The 27,217-nt window shown below is 31.6% G+C and overlaps 1 protein-coding gene across 1 annotated transcript; it reads right to left on the bottom strand.

Annotated features, from left to right (window-relative positions):
* Window positions 1-10,836: 10,836 nt before the first annotated feature.
* Window positions 10,837-27,008, bottom strand: LOC127698953 (GTP-binding protein 2-like). Its single transcript, XM_052202732.1, has 12 exons — window positions 26,805-27,008; window positions 24,012-24,038; window positions 22,574-22,758; window positions 20,610-20,721; window positions 20,207-20,404; window positions 19,084-19,258; window positions 18,368-18,584; window positions 17,929-18,064; window positions 16,166-16,224; window positions 15,592-15,763; window positions 14,743-14,907; window positions 10,837-14,155 (listed from the first exon to the last, which is right to left on the bottom strand). The coding sequence occupies exons 1-12, from the start codon at window positions 26,859-26,861 to the stop codon at window positions 13,943-13,945; spliced, it is 1,716 nt and encodes a 571-aa protein (XP_052058692.1). The 5' UTR covers window positions 26,862-27,008; the 3' UTR covers window positions 10,837-13,942.
* Between the last annotated feature and the right edge of the window lie 209 nt (window positions 27,009-27,217).

Below are 27,217 nucleotides of genomic sequence, written 5' to 3'. Positions count from 1 at the left end.
AATGATAAATTGTGACTTGAATGGAGAGTTGCCGTCTCATTGCACTCATACCACATCTTTTTATATCTATACTAAATTAAAAACAACGTTCAAACCTATGATTGCGTTGGATAAAAACCGCAATTTTTATACGTGTGCATGCAAAACAAATTTCTTGGTAAAGGGGTCTAAATACAGCACAAACAACATTTTCCAAAAGACCAAAACAGTGAAAAGGTATATTTTAACAAAACGGGTATATATATATATATCAAAAGTTCAGAAAAAAGCTATCGTTAAAGATTTATTTTTGATTTTTCATGCCCATTTCATATAACCTTTTAACTGAATTTACAACTTCTTCCAAAGATTTGATATCCACATGTTAATCAATACATAATTTGAATGATCCGAAGGCAGACTATTTTCAACAATTTGTCTATCATGGAGTCTGTTATAATACTTCATAATTTGATGCATGCTAAATTGTTGAAATCCAGGAGCTTCTGACCTTCCCCATGGACCCTATACCAGGGCAACCGGAATTACGCCTCCCGTTCATAAAATCCTGGCCAAGGACTATTGAAATGTAAAGTAACGCCCTATACCCTAGAATTTGTAATTTCTCGTTATTGGTCTACTGCTGTTAAGATCCGGCAATCATTTTAATATACCATAGACAATTAATGGAGAGAATTCGGCATAAAAATATCAAACCCTGACACTTTAACTATAAAATATACATGCTCCAAGTCAGGAACCGTTACATTAGTGCACTTCACAATTATTTTATGTTTTTTAGCCAAAAAAAGGTCCGAAAGATTGTTTTATACGCCCCTTCTTTCAAATATCATGGAAACGCCCCTGGCTCCGACTCAGTCTCGGCACTATTTATGTCTCTTAATTTCTTCTTTAAAATCAAGCACTGATACACCAGAAAATTTGAAAGACTACAGAACAGCTAGCGATATTGTCAAGCAGACCATGACAGAGGCCCACGATAGATACATCAGGGGTATATTAAACAATGACAGTGCCGATGAAGATCAGAAAAAGAAGGCTACCATGGGATAGAAATTCTGACAATTAATCAAGTCTATGAAACAAAACACAGCCAATATATCAACATTGGAGAACAGCTCAGGAAGTGATGTAATAGTAGTTGGAAAGCTGCTATACAATATGCCATCCCTTGTGAACAACAACACCCAAGACAATGACAAACTAAGAGCAAAGGAAAATTGGATAAACAATCTTTTGTTAAAAAGCTTAACACACCAAAAGGCCGGATTCAATACCAACAGTAGAATTCTCATAGGACTGAGCAGTAGACCAAACGAGATGCGAAAGATTCCAAAGGGACTTTCAATTAAACTCATAATTCGAAAATAAACTGACAACGCCATGGCAAAATAAGAAAATATCACCATTTATCACATACCGTGATAAGATAAATTATTTTATTGTCAATAGAATACCTATTGTAGGCAATACGATTATCAGTACAATGATTAGTATATTAAACAATTGCAATAAAGATAAAACAAAAGATTGATTGACTGATTGGTGATTAACGCCACTTTCAGTACGATTGTGCTATTGAGGTCGCTATTTCGTCGTGGTCAGTTTTTATTGGTGGAGGAAGCCTAATCATCTACCGTCATGTAATTTACCATTTGGAAAAATACAACATTTTAATGGACTATCAACATGGTTTTAGACAACATCGTCACGCCTGTGAAACACCATAGAATCAATCGCGCGGTCATTGCATATGAGAAAACAAGTAGGTATGCTTGTCTTTTATTTTTCGAAGGCAGTCCCGAACCAGCAGATTTTAAAGAGGATGAGATACTATAGTATCAGAGGAAGTGTACTCAGTTGGATCATTGCTTGGCTAACCCAACGAAATCAATAAATGTGTAGATGGCGAAATGAGTGAAATGAAATCAGTACGTTCCGGTGTACCCAAGAGAACGGTTCTAGGAACCCAATGTTTCCTGTTGTACATCAACGACATAGGCGATTTTATATCACCGTGTACCATTTTACGACTGTTTGCTGACGACTCCCTCCTGTACAGAACCGTCCACAACTCAGAGACACGCCTACAGCTACAAGAAGATTTTGTGCAACTTGTAGAATGGGCCTGACGCTGGCAAATGACATTCAATTCAGCAAAATGTTTCATCCTTAGGGTGACCAAAAACGTAACCCTGTTGTTTACAACTACAACATTATTGGGCATTTTCTGGAAACTGTTCAGCTCTACCCATACCTCGGTTTAGAGCTGTCAAAGCAAATGAATTGGGAAAATTATCTAAAGTAACATCAAAAGCTAATCGAACACTAGGATTTCTAAGGAGGAATTTAAACAAATATCGACAAGATATAAAAGAGAGTTAGATATCGTTAGTGCGACACACCCCAAAGTATGCATATGCACAATTGGACCCAAATAAGAAGTGCGACATTAACCAAATTGAAATGATACAACGAAGTTCAAGAGCTACCGGCTTTGTAACAGCTATTTATTCCCGGGAAGCAGAAACTATAACCAACATCCTTCAGACACTTGGTTGCCCAACCTTAGTAAAACGCAGAAAAAGAGCCATGCTCCTGTATGCTATCTTGCATGGAGAAGCATCATTTACCATTCCATATTATATCAAGAGACCAACAGTAACAACAAGGCAATATCACAGAGACAGCAAGGTTTGCCAGGGTCAGAAAATCAAGGGATACCAATAAATACAGCTTCATCCCTAGAACAACTGTTGACTGGAATTAACACACGAAAGTGCCTTCCAAGTCCCTTTAACCGACACCTTCTTGGTCTGTGTGTGGGAGTTTATGATGTAACTGTGAATATCAGATTTTTATAAAATTGAGAATGGAAATGGGGAATGTGTCAAAGAGACAACAAACCGACCAAAGAGCAGAAAACAGCCCAAAGCCACCAATGGTTTAACCCTGTATATAGTTGTTGCTAACATCACATGTTTTTTCTTTCTTTCTTGTTAATACAGGATAGTTATTTGTTTATTTTTAACCCGGCGTGTGATGGTTGACACACGCACACAGTATATCTATATGTTATGGAAAATTTCACTAAATGCAGAGTATCCTCATAGAAGTAGATTCTCGCGGTTTTTGTACTTGCTATTTTGGTATACAGATTAAGTATATAGAGTATAGGTATATCATTTATATGTGTAGATGTTTGTTGAGGACAGACATTGGAATCTCTTCTCGGAAACAGTCAAGTGTAGTACATTTTACTGAAGCTACTGATAGAAGCTGGGACTAATAAATAAATGTCAAAGTAAATTCAATGTATTAATCCCAGGTAGAAGGATCCATTGTAATACTGTTTTTGGATAAAATGAATATTTGTAGGAATCTTTAGTGGTCTGTATTGGTCTATAAGAATAATAACTGTGTGAGTGTTGTTTTGTTCTTGTGTCAGATTGGATAAGCAAATCTGCTGGGTATATGGCTACACGATGGTGCATGATTTTCTAGAAAAACTTGGATGATGCGTGTTGTTATTCGCCTTTTCTCAAGAGTTGTCCAGTTTAGCGTTTGTAGCATTTCAGTGACTGAGCTGGTGTTATGGTATCTGTTGCCAGTGTGCATAGCTGCAATATGCTAGACCATCTGAAGTAGGTGTGTTTGTGATTTGGTATGTAAGTCCCATACACAGCTGCTGTATTCTAGCTTTCGTCTTACAAGCGACGAATACGTTTTATTCTTTTACTGTTTCTGAAATTAGGTTTCTCTGAATGAAGTTTAGCTTTTGAGTGAAGAGTGAGTTTGTTATCAGGAAAACTGAGCACTTGTCTGGGTGGAACGACATGAGCCAGTCATTCTCTCATTTTGCTTCTGATATAAGGTCTTGTTGCAGTTTTTGTCAGTCTTTATTTCGGTTTTTTTCTACATGATGCTCTTATCTGCAAATAATCTTAAGGAGCTGTGTTTGATGTATTCACTAGTCATTTGTGTACACAAGGAACAAGATAGGACCCAAATCTGTTCCTAGGGTAACATCAGATGTCACGTTAATTTTGTTGTACATCATACCATCAATAATGACGGTTTGTGTGCGAGATGTGAAAAGATATTCTATCCGTTTTAAGGTGTTGTATTCAATGCCATAATAATTGAGTTTGGAGAGAGGTCTTTTGTGAGGTACTTTTTTAAATGCTTTGGCAAAATCCACAACAGTTATATCAGTTCAAATGTTATTATTGTTGTTTTATGAAAGTTCTATTATGAATGATACTAATTAAGTTTCACATTATCTTGATGCTCGAAATCCGTGTTGAAGGTCATACACTTTGATTTTTTCCAAGTGAGCCATGATACTAATGACTATAATATGTTCCATGGGTTTAACTCATATGCAGGCCTATAATTCATTGCATTGTGTTAATCATCTTTTTTAAGACAGGACAAACATTCGCATGTTTCCAATCGCAATTTGATCTGGAACAGTTGCTTTATTAAGATTGATCTTATCCAGTAATTCTATGACACCTTTCTTTGAAATAGTGATGTTTTTCTTTTTTTTTGATAGTGTGAGTTTTCTCTTGTCTGGTATAGGCTCGATTGTTGATTCTTCAGAGAATGCTTTCTGAAACTAACTGTTTAAGGTGTTTGCTTTTCTGATGTATTGTTTGCTAGTTTTTCTTCTCATCTAAGTGCAGCAATGCCTGCCTTGTGATTTTTTATGCTTTTAATGTATATATGTAAACACGTTCTTTTGTTGTTTATGTCTGATGTTGTCACCTGGTTCTTCAACGGGTATGTCATTTTTTCTATGTTATCCCAGGAGGCCGGTATTACGCATTTCTCTTTGTAATGTTTTTTCAAGTTTTTGTATTTTTTCATTTCTTCTGGAATGTATGTAGTCGTTTAACTTTATGCATCATGATTTTTAAGGTGTTATCAACCATGGGTATTTTTTTCTTAATTGTGATTGTATTCTTGTGGATGTTTTTCTTCACTGATTTAAGTAGTCTGTCTGTGAATGTATTCCAGAGACCATTAGTAGATGGTGGTGGTGATGACCTTTAATTTCTTGTGTGAGTTTGTTCACATCTTGTATGATATTTTCCAAGTTAGCTTTTATACTGGTAGGTTTTCCTGTTGTTTATTTTATTAATACATTTCAGAGATGTGCACAATCTGCATAGACGATAATATATTGGTCTGCATTCCCGATAGGGGGCATAGTCTTTACCTTGTTGATTATGCCTGGTATGTTTGTAAATATGAGATCTAGCGTTCGGTCTCCCCGTGTGAATTTTTTTACAATCGGTTCGTGAAGTTTAATGTCTGGTTTGCTAGGAATGGTGTATTAGATATCCAAGATTATGTGGCCAAGATTAAAGACGCCACCAAGAATGATTGTTGATTTGGCGTTTTAGTTTATACGACCCAGTAAGGTTTTAAGTTGTCCTATGGATGTATCATTATCTGATGGAGGTCTATGGTAACTTCCAACAATTAGCTTTGTTGCATTTGTCATTTTTATTTGTACTCATATAGATTCAGAGTCTGTTTGTAGATCTTTGATATCTTGGGAGAGTGTGTTTGTTGTTACTACAACAAGTAACCATAGGCGGATCCAGCCCCCCCCCCCCTTTTGTGGGAAAAATTTGGTTGATTATAAAGGGAATCACTGAAGCATGACTGGAGCGGCCCCCCCCCCCCCCCTTAGGTCAGTCAGCGGGCCCTCTTATGAAAAGTTCTGGATCCGCCACTGGTAACCCTATAGCTCTGTCTTTCATGATGTCTATTATTGGGGAAAAGTAAGATAATAAAATCTCCTTATTGAGCCAGGTTTCAGTACCAGTGATGATGTTATGTTTAGTTGATTTCAAGGTAATCCTTGTAAATCTTGTCTTTTTGTTGATGAAGTTGCAGGTTGTATTTTTAAATTTACCACTGATTGATCGTCTAGGGAATCAAACGAATTAGATGTTACAAGTGACGATAAAGCAATTATTGATGATGAAAAGTTTGGCATTCCACATTGTATACAATGCCAGGATATGTTTTTTTGTCATTTTTGAACAAGCACTATTAAAGTCAGACGGTTTCGCCTGCTTAAACGTAAATCAGTCAAAAGATTTCATCATTGTCTTATTGAATACCGAAAATGGAAACTTGACACTTTATATTATTTGTTATAGGCCATATCAAAAAAACAAATCCTTGATTTTTATACCAGTCAGTTTTACAGTTTTTTTCAATCATCGAACACAACTTTAGGTTATCAGTGACGCTATGCCACGAACTTGCATCAGCTATAAACAAAGGAGAAATTTCCAAAACATTTGTTCATGTCCACATAAAAGAATACTAAGACATAAACAAATAATACATATATTTCTGCTAACAAGATGAAAAAAAAAGGATAGGTAGGTAGGCAAATATTTTTTTCTCAAAAAGTAATTGACTGGTTGACGTTTTAACCAGTGAACCAGTCTGACTTTAAAAGTGCAGTATGACTTCAATGGTGCTTGTTAAAAAATGGCCAGAAAAATTTCAACCGTCCCAATTGTCAAAAAAGATGGATAAGAATCCACAGGAGCTTGGGTAAAGGATATGGATATTGAGTTCAATTTTCTGTTCTGCATACTACATACTTTAAAGAACTCCACTGACCACAGGAGCTTTCTCTGATTCTCCCTTAACGATGACTTGTTGGGCACGATCATATAAGAATGACTGGATCCAGTTGTGTACTTGTCCTTCAACTTCATCATGAATGTTACAGCTTCTTTGATTTTTTATTGAGAACATGCGATACATTTAAGGTCTTGTTTTTGAACAAACGATCAGCACTCATATGGAAATGAACATTCTGGCGTGGTAATTACTTAACAAATAAATAGCTTTGTACAAGACAGGATGAAAATGATCAGTCAAACAAATGTAGGACAATGAAAAGTCGTCTACATAAATGAAAATAAATTTTCAAACGGCAGAAATAAACCATACTATTAAAACTGAAAAAAATATATTCCTGAAGCATCCGTTGTGCAGATGGACCTAGTTCATATCATATGGGTTTTTTCTTCTGTTGAAGACCATATTATAACCTCTACATATCTTTTGTGTGTAACAGTAGGGCATAATTTTCCTTCTTGCACCTCTTGAAATGACCACTGTACCATGGGATATATTTTGTTAACTTTTTTGTATTGGTTATGACTGACTTCAAAGTATCGTTTGGAAAAGGAATCCATGATGTTAAAGGATTTTGATTTTGCGGACATTTTGGCAGATTCACCAGAAGCAAAAAGAACACCTTTAACAACAAAGCACAGCAAAATAGTGTACATATATATTTTATATGACATCTTAAACCAAAAGCGAATTTAAGTATTAAGGCTTCAAAGAACATGATCTATTTTAAGTTCTACTATTATAGCAATTGTTTTTTCTTAACCCAAATTTGAAAGACAAACATTAGATTTGATTGATAAAAACAATTATTAGGAAACAGGACATACTGACATCAATAAAAAGTTTCCTTAATCCCTTTAGTTACCATGCAATGACTAATTATTATTTCCAGTAGTTTGTGAGATTGAAATCCCAAGTCCATTTACCCCATATCCAGATTCTCTTCTTAATAAATATACACCATACGTAAATGAGGTCAAGGTCAGGTAAACCCACACAGTCCGACATGTACACCATACAATCGTTTGATGCACCAAATATAGTTGACCTATTGCTTAAAGTATCCGAGAAAATTACTTTACATGAAAAACTTAACATTTACCAATGAACCATGAAAATAAGGTCAAGGTCAGATGAACACTGCCAGACAGATATTTTTTGTTCACCAAATTTAGTTATCCTACTGCTTATATGAGGAAAGGTCCAAACATTGACCAATGACTTCATGAAAATGAGGTAAAGGTCGGAAGAAACCTGCCAGACTTTCATCTTACAATCCTTCCCATACACCAAATAAAGTTGACCTACTGCTTATAGTATCTGAGAAACAGACCAAATCATGCAACTTTAACCTTGATCAATGATCCATGAAATGAGGTCTAGGTCAGGAGAACCCTGTCTGACAAAATGCAGACCTTGCAACGATCCAATACATCAAATATTTTTATCCTTTCACTCATAATAAGTCTTTTTAAGTAGTTGCTGAACCGTGAAAATGAGATTAAAGACAATGGACATATTTCAAACAGATACTTCATAACATAAGACATCTACTAGTATTTACAAGGTATGAAGCATCCAAGTCTTCTACGTTCTGAAATATAAAGCAGCCTTCTACAAATATTTTACACTGCCACAGCTGTCGTATTATCAGCCAAAATTATGTCTGAGACAAAATACTATGTATCCATATTTTTCCTACTGTTTTTTCATCATACAATAAATTGGTTCGCCGAGGGCAGCTAGATACAACCGCAGAGGTCCAACCCTGAACAGTTAGGGCAAAAATGGACACAATATTCACGCTTGATACAGGTCTGAATTTGGATTGTAATTAAATATTTGACACATAATAGGTTTCTGACACAGAATAACTGTAGTCAAAGAACTTAGAATTGGTTATATGATTTGAATTTATAATTTATATTCAATTTTTTGATTTTGTGCAATACACTATGCTGTTGCGAATTGCAAATTTTTTTTTAGTCCCCCCCCCTCCCCCTTTTTTGCAAAAAAAAAAAATGTTTGAAGAAATTTTCTTTTTAATTTCTGAAATCTGAAATGAGAAAAAATTGTCCCCCTCCCCACAATTTCTTTTTTTAACCCCCCCCCATTTTTTTTCACCTCCCCCTCCCTCCAAAAAAAAAATCTTTCCCTCAAGATATGGTCATAATCTCAATTCAAATTTCCAATAGAGTTTGCAACCATAATTACCCATTTAAATACATCATAAAAGTCTTAAAATAGAAAATGACAATGACATACATAATCATCGCTAAAATTAATATTCCTTAATCAGCAGTTTTAAAAGTAACTTATAAACATAAATTGACAGCTAATCACCTCAAGACAATACAACATTTCTTTATACATAATTTAAAAGCAGTGTAAGGGAGGTAATCCAAACATAACATTGTACTTTTAAGTAATTGTCCATTAACCAGGAAACCCTTGTTTTTCCCCCTTTTTTGCCCCTAATTCCTAAATGGTTTGGGCCATAACCCCCCAAAGCCAATCCTAATCATCCCTTTGTGGTATGGAAACTTGTGGTCTAATTTCAGAGAGATCCATACACTTATCCACAAGTTATTGTCTGGAAACTAGAAAAATGCTTATTTGGGCCCCTTTTTGGCCCCTAATTCCTAAACTGGTAGGACCATAACCCCCAAAATCAATCCCTACCTTCCTTTTGTGGTTATAAACCTTGTGTTTAAATTTCATAGATTTCTATTCACATATACTAAAGTAATTGTCCGGAAACCAAATGTCTTCAGACGACGCGGACGATGACGTGATACCAATATATGACAGCAAAAATTTTGCGGTCATATAAAAATTAGAAGTCAATTTTTTACTTTTTTTGTGCCAGCTTTTTTTTCTTTAATGGGGTTATCAAGATCATAGACTTTCTTATCTGATGGGCACATCAACTTTATATTAAATATGATAAGCTAAATAGAGTTGAAATGTATCCATTAACTGAGAAACTTGCCAAATCACAATCATTTACGCCTATTGACTTTGGGTCAACTGGTATAACTCACTCAAAAATAAACAACTTGAGACTGGTCTATGGCCAATTTACCCCTAATGATTTTATTCTAAATTAAAACCAGGTTTGTTTTGAGATATAATTCATGTTTTGAAAATGAGACTGTTCTTATTTTCAACTGATGGAATACTGTGGTATTTTACTTCTTTATCTTGCAATCAGTCATTTTACTATACAAGTAAAATATGATATAAAATGATGTGATATGCAAAATTTTCCAAAATTTTCTCCTGGTATCCTGCTTTTTTTTTTTTTTAATGTGAGTGAACAGTCATATTCAAATTATCATTAACACCACAGTTCACTTTGCTGTTGATATAAATATCCAAGCAATAACAATTTCTTTGATCACCAAAGACAATGAATGAGAATGACAAGAAGGAAATGTATATTGCATGAAAATGTAACATTTATTTGTACTGGGTATCAACAAATGAAAGCTCAACCAGTCCTACTATTCTTAAGTTAATACAAATTAAAGAACAGAGTTCCAATGTCCCCTGCGTTGCACATATTTTATCTATCCAAGGTACAAGGGCAATAACTAAAAACAGCACTTTTTTTTGTTCTTTGAAACTTTTTATTAATATCTTAGAGAAATGAAGGCTTCAGAGCAAATGCAATGTGATTTCCATTATAATTAATATTTCCAAGGGCATAACTCGTTAAAAATATTTGATCAGAACTTATTTTCAAAACTGTCAAAGACATTGCTGATATTAACCTATGATATAAGTTTCTAAAACTCTGGCAAGAATTGAACATATGAGAGCGCTAACAATGCAATTTTGCATATAATCAATATTTCAAGGGGCATAACTCTTTAAAAAATATTTAATCAGCACTGATTTTTGAACTTGTCAAAGACATTGATGATATAAACCTATGATATAAGTTTAATAAAAATCTGGCAAGAATTGTATACATGAGAGCGATAACAAGACTTGACGAACGGACGGTATTTCTATGTCCCCCGCAACGCCTTGCGCTGGGGACAATATTTTTTTTATATTGAATGAACATTCTAGTATGTAAATCCAAGCAGAGAAACAGCCAATTCAAAACTACAGAAATCTGGACCAAACTGAGGCAGAATAAAGACAACCTTTAATCACTCTTAACAAGTTTACTTCAACAAAGATCAAACTTAAATGGTCAAATTAAAATAAAACAAGCTAAAAATTAATTGAAAATATGCTATTCTAGAACACAGTTAATGCCAAACATAATTTGTATTTTCTCGTTGCAGAGAAAAATATAATAAAAAAAAATAACATGTTGAAAGTAAGGCACATCAAATAAATTAATCATAAATTAAATGTTTTGTATCCACACATGAAAATTTGAGGGAAAACACATTGAATATTTTTTGGTAAATTCTAACATTTTAAATGTTTAATTACAGAACTAAGAAGTTTCATATACAATAAATAATATTAAGAAAATTATATGGTTTTTTGTTTAGTCCTTTAGACTGGTTTAATGCAAAACAAAGCATTTTACAGCTGAATGTGTGTACATCAAAATTAAAATAAATCAAATCAAAATATGAGATAGGTAAATGAATCATTGCATAAAAATTTATAAAGCTATACACACTGAAATCTGTCTTGCTTTGGCACGGTTACCATAAATAAAACTTTTTTTCAAAACAATTGTTAACCACTGAAAAATCTAAGAAAATCTAAGTGGATATGAAGAATGCTCAATTAAATAGATCTTTTATACACAAAAATCTGCATTTGACCACATAATACTGTGGATTCATTTATTTTAGGGGATACATAGTTTGACAAATCCTTCATTAAGTTGAGAGAAATTTTGTATTTTATTGAACACTTAAATTCATTGTTCTCATTTGCTCTTGAAAATTAGTGTATGATTGAATTATTGTTAGTTGCTTAACGTCCAGTGGCAAATATAATTAGTGTATGAGGAATGGCACTGAATCCACAGTATACTAATCCAACTGCAACAGTGATTAATTAAAATTTAATATGAAATATAACTATGGTTTAAGTCAAAGTTTTTAAAACAAATATATGCAATGATAGCTTACAAAACTCTGTACATGTACGTATATACACAAATGCCATTTATATCATTTTTTTGTGTTATATTCAATACACAGTTTACATGATCAAACAAACAAGCAGAACTCAACAACACACATTTTGTGTTTATAGAACTCGCCTACACACATTTTGGTTTATTATCAAGATTTATGTTTTTAACATAAAAAAATATTCATTCTCTCATTGTTCATCTCCAATCCTTTTAAACTCACAACTTTTGTTACTCAATTTGTGTTTTATTCATGGCCTTTGCAGATATGATTGAGAAATATAGCTCAATGTAACAGAGAAAATAAATTTTATTTTACTTGTTTTAATAAAAAATCCTTGTGAAAGTTCAGTATAAGTATCTCCAAATAGTGAAGTATTTCTTTATTATGTCTACAAAGTTTTAAGCTGCCCTTGCAAGTTTGAACTCAAAATATAACTTTTCTAAAAGAAAATGTCAAAGAGAGATCAAATTTTACAGGTCAACAAGCAATGTGAACATTGCAAAGTCTTTCAAATCCAATTTTCTAAAGTCTTAACAAAATCAGTCATTTCTGCACTCTTATTTTCATTCATACATATTGAGATCAAAATTTGCAGTGTACCAAACTGTATCCCTGTCTATCAAAAAGCAAGTGGAACCAGCATGGTGTAATGTGTAGGATCTGACAATCATTTTCACTTCATAAAAACATTACAAATTTATGGTAAAAATGGGATTGCAAAATATGGGATTATGCAATTAAAATTAAAAAAAAAATTATGTACATCAAAGCCATCAAAACATGCTCTTTCCATAACATTTGAAAAGGCAGGGAAACAGTTTGTCCTACCTAGCTGTTGTTTCCCTTTGCAAAAATTTGTCAACAATGGGAAAATGGACAATAACTAGTTAATTTTAGGCAACTAATCTAATAACTAGACTGCTGACAATTGAAAATAGTTGTAACCAATCTAAAAACAACTTATCTAATAATTAGACTGCTGACAATTGAAAATAGTTGTAACCAATCTAAAAACATAAGTACATACAATTATAAAGGAAATAGTTACAACAAATCAAACTAATCAACTTAAGACAACTGAAATAAGTGCAATTTTCAGTGTTCTTAAATCAGAAAAAAACACATTATGATTGCAAGTATAAAGCAAACTTTTAACTCTCCTACACTAAAAAAATTCAGTTATGGTCTAAACGTCATTAAACTTTCCATAGTTTAAGTTATACAGGCGAATTATTACTTTTCCTTAAAATATTAAAGAAAAAAAAAATTAACACTGCCTTTAATGAATATCTCATTAGACAGATGGAAAAATATTGTTTTACAAAATATAGGTATATTAAAAGACAAACTATTCTAAGAAAGATTAACTTCTACTAGACTAGATAATGTTCAAGTCAAGCACAAAAATTACATACATACATATCTACTACTGTCATCATTTACTTACAGCTAATCCACCAATTATCAATTTGACAAATTTTCTTTGGTATTACTAATTATGTGTTAGTGAACAAGGTCAAAACTAAAAAAACTACATAAATTTAATTGGAATACAGTACAATTAGAACATATAAGAAGTAATATAATACATCGATGTAGTTGTTGTTTTGTTCGACCTGTTTACTAACACACAATTAGTAATACTGAAAGACAATTTGTCAAATTGATAAAAAAAATCAACAAATTCTTATTCATCTATTATATATAACCTCAAGTGATAAAATGAAAAAAATATCAATTTACAGACTAAAAAGTTTAAACCAAAAAAATTATATCACAGCAAATATTAACGAGATGCACCTAAATAAAAATGTATACTTAAAAAAAAAAAAAATATAACACCAAGTACAACCAATACCAAAAAATTTCAAATGTTAAGAGGGAATCAATTTTCCGACAAGAAAATATAAACAGTATTTCACAACATCAATATTTGCTGGAACATACAAATATTTATTCCATGAAACAGAGCCAGTTTTATTTCCCTTTAACAAAATTTAGATTTTCTGAAACCTATTAAAAGAGATTTCCCCTAGCAAAACAGCTTACAAGGTTATCACATAAAAATCTTAAATAAAACTCATTAAGTTGATATACCTAAGTACATTGTCTATCATAATTTTATATTCTAAACATATTTAACATTAACTGTTCTGTGCATCCACAAACATTCCATTCTCTGTCTCGTCACTGGAGGTGTTAGAATTATCGTCTAGTATAGAGTATATCTTGATAACTTCTCCCATTCCCTTGGTTACACCTTGTCTAAACAAGAGCCGTGATCCTACGGTTATATGTTCTGGCTGTTTTATAAATTTAAATAGGACTTGCGCTTTCTCACTTGTCCTTATAGAATCCTGTAAAATTAAAACACAGTGTGAGCATGAATTTCAAAGTGAAGTCTACAAAGCTGGTGCTATTTTGAATTAATCTTCATCAGGAATGCTCAATGCAAAAGATACATACAACAAATGAGAAAATTGAAATAAAATTACAAGTAAGACAAATACACAATGTTTTACTCCTTGCTCAATAATCCTCCACTTCACTCCTGAGCAATGTATTAATACAGCTGGCTTCTATTTTTTTTTCAGAGCATCAAAGCAATGGTTTGGAGAAAAAAAATGTTGGTACCAAAAACAACAAATTAAAACTTTTATTTTTTTTTTTTTGTTTAATCTTGGTAAATTTTATTCAGATATTTCTTTTTTATCTTCATGTTGAGAAACTAATTTTATAATCTTATTATACCAAATGTCACTTTATATTTTGGCAAACAGTATTTAGGTATTTTATTTATATATATTTACAATGATACTGTTTAGCTTCTAAATATAGCTGTATGTTTGATCATCTTTCTTATTATCAGACATGTTGTCTGATAGATGATCATATCACATTGAATAATCTTGCATTAAATTATGAAATGAAATGTCTAGTTTACCTTTTGATATATCTTTTCTATTCTGCAGATCTGACAAACACTTCCAACGTATAATGTTGTCTCAAATCCTGTAGTTATTTGGTTTGTATGGAATAATAAGAAAACATCAGCCTGAAACTGGTAACATACTGATGGCTGTACTTCAGGACTTAATAGTACCATACCCTGTAGTATAAAGTATGTCAATAATTCATGCTGAACAAACAAGTTAAAAGATCATATATCAATAAATAACTTTTGAAATTATAATTTTTATTATCTAAAATCAGAAGAATTTTTAAGGTTCCTTTAAATGTAACTGTGTGTTACATAAAGAGATGTTATTTGGTGTTTTATGATATGAAGTTTTGTGAGACTGAAGCTATCCATCTACACAAAATGTCACTGATTTTTTTGTTTATTTGTTTATATTTAGATACAGTCAAACCACTTTTGTGCCAAAAAATCTGATGAGTCAGGGAATTTCTTAGTCCAGGTAGATTTTCAGTTAGATCAATGCAATTTAATCATTGATGAGTAGAAATCTCATACTGTATTTCATGCATTCCAAATTAATGATAACATACTCGACCTGGGATGAGTGAAAAACTTTCGTTGTTCCCTGTGACTTAACGAGGTTTTACTGTAGTTTGATTGCTTGCTTTCCTTAAGAACTTTATAAATCAATAATTAAATTTTGCATATATATAAGCATGTCGAAGATCTTTTGGCTCATTGGAAACATTCTGTCTATAGCTGTATGGAAATTCCTGTTATTAGCATAGTCAAGGATTAAAAGATATTTTACACAGAAATGTTGTAAAGGTAGTTGAGGTGTCGATGTAGAAATTATATATCTATACAAATTACCTTCCTGAGGTCTTCTCTTTTAACATTGTTCAAAGCAACAGTTGCTGTTTGTCCTGCCTGTATCAAGCGGCAAGGGAGTCGATTTCTATATACAGATTTCACATGAACTTTGGTAAATGATCCATCTTCTAATGGTCCTAATTGTAAAGCTTCCCCTTCTTTTATGGAACCCCTATAATAATAGACATATGTACCTTAATTACTACTATAATTGGTAATATTAATGAAATAAGCAACAAAAATGATTAAATTCTTACAATCACACTTTCAAAATAAGACAAACTTTTAGTAAATTTATATATATACACAATTATTTAGTAATTCTTCAACCCAGCAACTCTCCCATATGGTACAAAGTTCATTACAATTTGTCAAATTTTTTGGATAATATGAAAGAGCTTGCTAAGAGATTTGTTGTATCAGTGAAGCAATCACTTGATTAGTTTAGGTGCTGTTGGGTTGTTGTGACTTATTATTTGTGAAAGTTTTGATAAATAGAATACAAGGAAGTCAGTATCTTACACTTTTGTTTATACTTTTAAATATATCCAACAAAGCTATACCAAATTCTTACCTGTGTATAGTACCACCAACAACAGTTCCAACCCCTGGTACTGAGAATAAACAGTCAATCTGCAAACAATAAAAGATCAGTCAGAACAAACTTTCACAATAAAATACAAGTGAAATTACCTATACATTAGTACATACTGTGTTACAATCTTTACAAAAGCCTGACAGCAATAAATCAAAGTACTGAAGTACTGAACATTGGATGACCGCAAGTTCTTGTGGATGGTCACAAGCACTTGTCTCAGAAAAAAAAATCACATCTGTACATCTGAAAGTGAGGTAAATGTACAGAGATATATTTTTTTTTGAGACAAGTTCGTGCGTGGATAATGAATAAATGACGGGGAATTCAACGTCACCATAATAACTATTATATTGTAGTGATACAAATCAGTATACTCTGGTTTGTTGTTATATATTGTTTTAATGTTTGTATATAAAAGTTACATGTATAAAATATAATTTTTATCCATTTGTATATCATTCTATTTTACTATTCTAATAATAGTGCAGTGCAAGTGCATGGTGGACACTCTTCTGTAATAATCATAGGCGGATCCAGGGGGGCTTGGGGGGCCCGGGCCCCCCCTTTTGTGGGAAAAATTCGGTTGATTATATAGGGAATCACTGAAGCATGACTGGAGCGCCCTCCCCCCCCCCCCCTTATAAAAAGTTCTGGATCCACAACTGATAATATGATTTTTCTAATAGATTGGATTTGAGCAGGCATTCATATTTTCCCGCAAAATGTTCTTGAGATATTCTTCCGCATGCATTAACACAATTTTTCTGTACGTGTGCATAGATATTATCAATGATTTTTTTACTTATATATATATTTCTAACGACAAAAACATTTTCATATTATTAATTTATGTTCTAAACAAAAACATTTTATGAGTATTCATATAAGAAATGAATTTATAACAAGCGATAAGGAATGTTATTTTGCAGTTGATAATGTCCGCGTATTTATAGATCAGTTACCAGTCAAACACAAAAGTTACGTAATAGAAATCTCGTCGGCAACAATACATCAGAATGCCCTCACGGTCATCGCAATGTAAAAATTTTACTCCAATCACAACCTCATTTTAGCAACCCAATTCTTAGGTATTTATTAAGTTACAAATGGTAAGAATTGTCAATAGGATTTTTTTCTACCTTCTTACAAATCTATTTAAAACTCAATTGTCAGAGAATAGTTTCTTTTTATCTTTTTTCGTGTACCCAAGTCTTTCTCTTTAAGAAATGTTGAATCTTTAAATCTAACCAATCAATGTTTTCATACCACTAGTCAGAGGATGTCTTATTTGCCAAATAACAAATAATCTTTCAGAGCAAATGATCAATTTATTTTTTTCTAAATAAATAAATATTTGATGTGGTATAACTGAAAGAAAGATTTCTTTCACATGGCACCCTACTGGTAAATGATGCTATATTTTACTTTGAACAGAACTGTTATGGCTATTTCAATTTCAAGGCAAAGTGGTTTGACAACTCTTTGACCATAAAACAACAGAGCAAAAAAAAACCAACTGTGATTTGCAGTGTTCTCAGAAATTTCAAAAAAGCTTCCTAGTAATGAATTTTTTTTCAAAAGCATATAGTTTCTATAACCATAACCTTTGTGTTAAGCATAATTTATAATAAAACAATATTCAAAATCATTTCTGATATGATCAGAGTTGAAATTTTCAAGTTGCTAAACTGATATGAAAAGAACACTAATTTGCAGAAAAAATATTTAGACATGTGTACCTGATATTCTGTATGATGCTGTTTTAATTTTTCTCTTTCTTTGACATTTTTCATAGGTGGGAGAACGTTGAGGAATTTAGTCAGCAGATCTAAGTGTTTACCAGTTACACTGGAAACTGTAAATATTGGAGTGATTCTAAAAAGAAAATGTAATATCATAAAATTATTTAAAAGTAATATCATGATGATGAAAATAAATTTTCCAAATGTTAGATAAGTAGGGTAGAAATATAGATTCTAAGCTGAATAAACTGAAGGATATGAATTTTCTTTTAAAAAGGTAAAAAATAAATCCACTTATTGTTGAATGAAAGCTTAAAATAATTGAAAATTGTAAAATGTCTCTATTTGATTGGATGTGTTTTGAAAGAAATGAACATATATATCTTTGATCAATCTATTGAAAAAGTTTTTGTTATTTACAAATCTGGATACTTACGTGTCAGAATCAAAATTAGTAGCAGCAGTAATAGCGTCATCTTCTGATTTAATCCTTAAAGGAACTTTTTTACAACCAGGAGATTTCAATATTTTTTCCAGTTGACTGACTGTCCTTTCTAACACAAATCTTCTACATTTGTCTATTTTAGTTACGACTACAAATACTGGCACTTTTAAAGCTAATGTAAATCCTAAGTGTTCTTTGGTTGTACCAGCTGAAAAAATTTTAAATTGTATAGCGGCGTAATTATGTAATGGATATTTCTTAAATTACTCCATATTCAATTGTATTTGAAAATTTTAACTAAGTCGAAAACAAAACTTTATCAAATTATCATTTCATGGGTATATGAGGACCAAGAATTTCATTGTTCCACAATTTTTCCTCAATCCATCAAAATTTTAACCTTTAAAATACATAGATAAACCTCGTATTTTTACATTAATGATAGATAGTCTGACAGGTGGAGGAAACTGGAGTACATTGGTCATATGTAATTATTAATAATTGAATGTACAATGCCATTGATACAATTTAGACACAAGTCACTTATGGATCATTTAAAAGCATACTTGATAACAGATAAAATATTTCTTTTCTATATTCATGTTCACATGTAATGATTTTCATCTGCCTCACCAAGGGATATCAATATACAATACACTTATGAAATGAAACTGTTACAAAACAAGCATCTTTAAGTGTAATCGTACCTAGCCCAGTGTTTGCACTAACAACAAGCATGGCAAAATCTGGAGCATAACCAGTCAATCCAAAGATGGTGGTTTTGAGATATTTATGATGTCCAGCTAAGTCTATCAATGTAATAAGTTTGGTTGAGTTTTCACAAATTTCTTCCACTGTCCTTGACTCACTGTAGTTTATAATCTGAAATGAAGATTATAACAGTTAATCTAAATTTTCTAAACAAATAAAAAACTAAAGAGATGTGTTTGAGTACCTAAGAGTACATTACTTATAACTTAAATCAGACACTTCACCAAGGGTAATGATTAGGGAAATATAATAACTAGTGACTCTAAAGAGTCTGTTTCACTCACCTAGGTGTATGTGCATATTCAACAATGGACACTCTCCAACATTGTGGACCAGAATAGAATTCATGACAAAAATCTCTTTCTTGTTGATCTTGTATTGCAGATCATTTTATCTGTTTACAGTTTCTATCTATCTTCTTTATTTTTTGTCCAAAACACAAAAAGGGTAAAAGATTGTCATATAAGGGCAATCACTCCTATAAAGAGTCTACTAAAGTTTTTGGCAAAATGTGACTAATTTGTAGATCTTGTCTTGCTGATCATTTTTGCTATTTAAAGTGTCTATCAATCTTTTATAGTTTTCAAAATAAAAGGCAAAAATTGAAAAATAATGGTAAAAATTGTCATTAATGAGCAAGAACTCCAATAAGGAGTCAACTGAAGATTTTGGCTATGTTGACTTATTAGCAGATCTAAGTCTTGCTGATCATTTTTGCTGTTTAAAGTGGCTATCTATCTATAATAGTTTTCAAGATTATAACTGAGTGAAAACTGTAGGATTCAACCAACTTCAAACATGTTCTGTTGTAAGACCAAATGATACAGGGTCCTTACAACTTTGAATATTTAATGCTGTTGATCAACGTGATGCAGTCTAAATTCAGTTACAAATATTTCCCCTTATTAATTTGCATACAGCCTAAACTCTGCATTTTTTACAATTTACAGATTTTTTAGAACCTAATCAGAAAATGTGATTAAGTATTTAGAATTTAATATTTTTTCTCTCAATTTTAGAGGAAATCAATGTTATACATTACATCAATCAAATAGTTACCTCCCCTTTTCCATTAAATCCTAGAATCTCATGACTTATACTGGATGTCCTTCCAGACTGTATTTCATGTAAATGACGGAACAGATTTAATCTTGCTCTCCCTCTTCCATTGTCCAATTCTCCCTGAGTTAATACTCCAAGCAAAGTACTCTTTCCAGCATCTACATTTCCAAGAACTGCTAGTCTCAAATCAATAAACTATAAAAACAAATTCAAATAACTATAATGTATGTTGTAGCATTGAATACATGAATAAGCTGCAAAAATATATCCAATAGTATACAATTAATTTGTTGGTTAAAAAGCAATTCATATTTCAGAGAAAAATCACTCAACTGAATATTCATTTCCGCGATACTTTCTTTTTAGACTGAAATGTGTTTTTCTAAAATCAACATTATACCTGCTGGTCTTCTGGAACTTTTCTGACTAAAATTTCTAAAGCATGCCTTGGATTATCTCCCCCTTCTGCTTCTATTGTCCTTTCTCTCAATATTGAAGTTGAAGCACCTAACCTAAAATATATTCATAAATAAATTGAAATTAAAGTACATCAGCAGGGCTCACACTACTTCAGAATCATAGGGAGAAGTGACTTCTCTTTTTGAAACTAATAGGGAGAAGTAGTGAGATTTGAAAGAGAAGTGCTTGTTTGCTCGCTCACGGCGCTACAATGTTTTTTGATTTTTACTATAATAAAAAGGGCAATATGTATCCTATTTATCTATTTTTTATATTGTTCAATTGATACCTGAGTATACAATTAAAGTAAAAGTTGTTTCAGTTTATCATTTCTAGTTGCACAATTATATAGGTCCTCTTGTCAGAAACCACAAACTAAATATCTAGTACTAAAAAGAACTTTTTTTTATATCAATAAGGAAAAGAAAGTATAATATATCAATTAAAATTCAATTAAAAAACTATTCTGTTTATCATGTTTACGAAATTCATTGTTTCTCATTAAAAAGATATATAAATTTAACAAAGTTAAGCAACTTTAATCAATAAAATGAAACAATGCTTATCAATGGAAATATATTCGTTAAGCAAGAAGATCTAACCAAAAGTCTGTTAATGCGTGTGGAATGCGTAATTTTCCCTTTTGGGATCATTATTCTTCTGTCAGCAGTGCCATTCGTGCATCTGTAGTTATTATTGTATGAATATGGATTTCGATCATATCTGGTCCAGTTCCAATCAATCCAGCCTCAGTTCTGTAGTCCGCACAATTATTTCAATGATGGACGAAGAAAATTTACAAAATAAACAATGTTTGACAAGCTATTTGGAAAGGAATATGACGTTTTTAATGCAATAAATGGATTGAACATTAACTAAAGGCAATTTTCAACACGTTCTTATGAAGTAGCAAATTTATTTTGCCAAAAATTAGAATGTTTTGATGTACGTTCTTGAGTAACAAGTAACGGAAGTGTTAAAAAGTTGTCTGTATGAAATAACATACAATCAATTTGTAAAGTCAATACTTTCTCCTCTTTTCTAAAGAAATAAATTGTTTATGTCTTTGAATTTCTTTTTACTTATAAATGAAAAATTACTGTTTCATCGACTTGGTAAAAAATTGAAAATTGCTGACAATGAAAGCTACTGAAAGCGAGAATTGTGAACACCAGGGCGACTAGTTATGGATTTTGACGGTCTGGCAAAGAGGAGTGACCGACGGGAAAGCGACTTTTTTGCCCCAGTCGCCTGCTAGCATGAGCCCTGCAACCGAATTTAATGTTTTTCCCCAACACATTCTCAAATTTTCAAGGATTGTAGCATCATACAACATAGAATCTTATACACTGTCATTACATTTTTGTATAGCTATAGTAATTATAGTTGTTACAAAACAACAACCAATACATCATGATGAGGATGTAGTAAACTGATATATATATAAAGTTATTGTTTATACTAATGGCCCTTGCCAAACGTCAATCTTCCAGGAATTCTGGTAGGCATATGTTGAAAACAAATAAGGTGGCAAATAAATTACCAATTATAGAAGGGGAATAATTAAATTGCAATAATGATTTTTGGCTGAAATAAATGAGAGTCTACATGTACCATTAAAATATTTTTTCCTTATAGTGGAGAAATGTGGAATTGGCATTTCTTATTCTTGTATCAATTCAGTCTTTGTACAAGAGACTGTTTAACTGCAACCTATATGATTTGTGTCCTAATAAAAGTCTTGTTACTAGTTATGATAGTCTTGGTTTTTAATGGCTAAATTAAATCGTAAGACATTTTCGTAATGAAATGGTTGTACTTTGTTCTTGTATCTAGTTCAAAACATAATCTAAAGCATATATCTGGTGTTTTTTTAGGGATAAGAATATGCAAGAAGGTTCTAACCTTAATGCCATGGTTTGTAAGGTCTCCATTGACTTATCTAAATCTGGTTTGGTCAATCCAGCTAACAATCCATTATCTTCCACACCAATCTCATATATAGCCTCTCCTTCTCCTTCCTCTAACCTCCATTTCATCTGAGTTATTAAATGCTCCAAACGTGATTCAGTAGGATTTACTAATTTTAGCTGTAAAATAATCACCTTATTGCATTACCCCTATGAATAAATTAATGTACATGTAAAAGTAAAAGTATTTATTCTTTTGGTGTATGAATTTTCATTCTTATTCTCCATTTAGAAAAATAAAATACATTTAAATCATAATATACATGTACTATAAAAAAAATTGAGGCAACAGTAATTACCCCCATGTTCAAACCATGAAAAGAAATATCTTAGGCTGCCACCATATATATGTACTGTGATAAATAATGCATACTTATGAGACTTAAATTTGTTTCAGTATGTACATGTATTGCTATTGCAGTGTTGTATTTTGTGTTTCCATACATTGTAATTTGTTTACTGATTAATAACCTCAGCTGTTATCTTTAAATAACACTGAAATTTGTCAGTCTGCACCATCAGCCATCAGTCCTATGACCCGGACTAGTAAAATTCTATTCGGACTAGTAAGTATTTGCAAAACTTTGTTTAGACTCATAAGAAAAATGTTGGAATATTGGTCTTCGGATTAGTAGTTGGAAAAGATTCTGGTACAGACTGATTTGCAGTGATTTTCAAACCCTTTTCATCATTCACATTATTTCATATTTTAAGATGTGATATCATCAACTTATAAAAGGCAATTACCACAGAGAACATTTGCTGAAAAGTTGAAAATGACCTTATAAAGCATATCCACAACTGAATTTTACTTCTTGAATATTTAACAGTAATATAAATACAGACAAAAGGATTTTATCAATTATTCAATAATTTTAAACTCCCTTTCAATTTTCACATATCTTTGGTTTTCCAAATCTTTTGGCTCTTTTGCTCTTAACCTGTAATGGATCTATGCATTTGTATTGATAAGTGTTAAATTAAGCAAAGTAAGCTTATTCTCTTTCTATTTACCACCAATTGTTTGATAATGCTGATGGTGGACTTTTAGACCCTTGCATGTCTTATGTCAATCAATGTTTCACTACTTGACATAATCTATAACACGAATTTTGATAAATTATCAATTCATAATCATTTGTAATTTTTTACCTATATTATGATTCCAAATTTTCTAGATACTAGGTTAACCTTAGATCTATGCTTTAGTCCTTAACTTTAAGAAACTTTTAAATTGATCTGATAGGTTTTATTATAAAGGAAAAAAGCAACATTAATCATTTTAAAGAGATCAAATTTCTATACATAAATACGGAAGTTAACAAGATTAGTTGTCTGTTCAAATAAAGATAAATAACTGTTAAAAGTAATACCTTGTATTCAATGTTTCCTTCTTCAACCTGAAATAGTACAAAACAAATTTTTAAAACAATACTTCAGGAATTAATGTAGGAACTTTTTACTTATGGCAATATATTGTGACCTTTCAATGAATTTCTGACATATCATCTGATATTTTGTTTTGAGAAAATTACCAAGTCAACTACTTTTTTTATGCAAATAATGGTAAATCAGCTAATACACATAAAAATTGTACCAAAAGTAAATTACTAATACACATAAAATTGTACAAAAGTCACAGTAATTGTAACTTAATGTTTACTAAGTTCTTACATTATGACTGCATTTCTGAGTTAATTATGAATATGTTTTGCTTCAAACACTAATACAAACATTTTTTTGGAAAGTATGCTTAGGTTATTTGTTCCTTTGCTCAGTAATACAATCTGGGGCCAGGGGTTTAACTTTTACTATGTGAAACCAGCAAATCAAACCAATTTTGCTATAACTATATATATGGATAAGTAATTTTACTCTTTTGACATATATAAATGTATTTAAATTTGAAATATAAGCTATGTTCAATTATGATCAACAGAGATATAAAAGAAGCAAGTATGTACACATTTGAACTTGCATGTTATTTTTGTACAATACACCTCCAGGCACATTAGTTAACATAATAAAATTTGCCTGCCTAATTACATGTACATGTACATACACATTACACTTGAAGATACATGTAACAATGTAATTATCATGTAATAGTATGCAAACTACATGATCCTACTACTACCATGTGACTTGTAACTTGATAGTTCAAATTTTCAGGAACAAACTTTCCATGCATAATATTTACATTGATTTATAAAAGGTATCAATATAGTTACTTAGAATAAGCTCACAAACTTAATTACTTAATTAATCCTTTAAAAGAAAGTTCAATTATAACCCCTTCTTAATGATTGAAAGGACTTATTATCTTCATATGATCACATGTCTAAGATTTACATAATAATGTTTTCAAGATTCAATAACAGATTGATGACAGACAAAAACGGTGATTAAAGAGGGGGTGTATGAGGGATAGAATTATTCTGACTTCACACAAATTTAATAAATGTCCTGTGCCTAATAGTATATGCATTTTCAGAGAAGAGGATTTACCTTAATTGCAATTAATAACTTAAATCTCATAAAAATTGTTTCAGAAAAGTATGTGTACCAAATACAATGTATTACTAAATTATCAAACTTAGAAAATCTCATTTAATTTGCATATTGTCATATGCATCTAAAGATCAAACTAATCAAGAAGTATAATTAATTTTCAAAATGGACAATTTCAAGATTTTTATTTTTTTTTTTCCGGCCGCTTGTTACGCCCGTCGCATTTTTTACGAATAAAGTTCAATAACTTCTCAATGTCATATCAGAAATTTGTGAAAAACTAAAGGGAGTTATCTTCATTGATATAAACCAGTCACCAAAGTTTAATGAAAACTGCTCAAAGCACTTTAAAGGTTTTGTCCGAAAACTAGAAAATCACCCCCTTTTTATGAATAAAATCCGATAATTCGGAAGTGAAAAATCTAAAATGAATAAAAATTGAAAGGGAGCTTACATCAATAGATATAAACAATTCTCCAAAGTTTTATGAGAACTGCTGAAAGCATTTTTGAGTTATTGTCCGAAAACTAGAAAATCCCCCTTTTTTTTAATGAATAAAACTGCACAACTCGGAAACATTAAATCTAAAATTTATAAAAATCAAAAGGGAGCTCATGTCAATAGATATTAACAATTGACCAAAGTTTCTTGCAAATTGGTGAAAGCATTATTGAGTTATTGTCCGAAAACTGGAAAATCCCCCCTTTTTTAATGAATAAAACCCCATAACTCAGAAACATAAAATCTAAATTTTATAAAAAACAAAAGGGAGCTCACATCAATAGATATGAACAATTTACCAAAGTTTTATGCAAATTGGTTGAAGCGTTTTTGAGTTAATGTCCGACATGTTGACGACAGACGGACAGAGGTATACCATAATACGTCCCGTTAACAGGCGTATTAAAACCTCCAAAAAACCCTTTGACATGTACATTGTAAGCTGTCCTAATATATACATGTATACAAGCCGTTCTCAATAACCTCAATCTGAAAACACAAGTATACCAACCTTTGTGACTTTAATCATTTATATGATTTATTATTATAAAAATATTGATAGATACATGTATGAAAACAAAATTTCAAATAATTTATTGAAATTTTTTTTTCATATCTATCAATATTTTTCATATTATTCTCATACAGGCTCATCATGCTGCAACAATTGTTTGTTTATCTGTTGTGTGTGATTGTACATATTCAAATATGTATGGTACATGTACTTTTTTGCATGCAGTGACCTTTATTGCAATATAAAATAAAATATGAAAGCTTCAAGACAAAAGAGTTACTGCTGCAGAATAACCATGTTACTGATGTTAGAATCTGTGACCATTGACACAGAGAATTTGCTACGCTTTAAAGTCAAAATTTTAAGGGAAGGTATGTGATGTCCAGTAAAACCAGACAAAAAGGATGAGGTGAATTGATTCTGCTTTAATAAGTTGTTTGTTGAAGATCGTACAACTGGCATATGGTGACCTCTGTAGATGCTTTTGATGTTTTCCTATACACGTATAAGGTACTCGAAGATACAAAGCATAATTTGATCTGATTAATGCATAAAATAAGTCACGAAAGAATGCAAAACAAATCAAAAATACAGTTTACTGTTCATAATATTTACAGGCTAAAACGAAACCAAAACAAACCTCTGGTGGCAACGAATTTGACATATCGCTTTCTATTCCGTGGTGATGAGGATCCATATCTTATATCTTCAGTAAGTAAATTAAATGTATAATATGATGAATGTCGACATAACAAGATTTCTATACAGTTATGAAAGATATTGTTCGAAGTTTAATTGGCCACAAAAAGATTTCCTTTTTGTGCGCCATATTGCATCAGCTGTGGCAACAATAATATCAAATCGGTGTCGGGAATTCCCCTTTTACGGATGTATATATATAGGTATAGGAAAAACGTCACATTCCTGTTATATAAGGATGTGATTAAATATATTTATAGATACTCGTACACAGTAAAAAAACCACACTCATAGAACTTTATTATTTTCGAATTCATTCAGAATATTTAAGTAAAGGTGAAAAAATAGAAAACA

This window comes from Mytilus californianus, unplaced genomic scaffold, assembly GCF_021869535.1.
Source record: "Mytilus californianus isolate M0D057914Y unplaced genomic scaffold, xbMytCali1.0.p SCAF_4, whole genome shotgun sequence".
In the NCBI taxonomy this organism is placed as follows: Eukaryota; Metazoa; Mollusca; class Bivalvia; order Mytilida; family Mytilidae; genus Mytilus; species Mytilus californianus.
The sequence above is the reverse complement of the archived record's forward strand: the minus strand, read 5'-3'. Positions and strand labels throughout refer to the sequence as shown.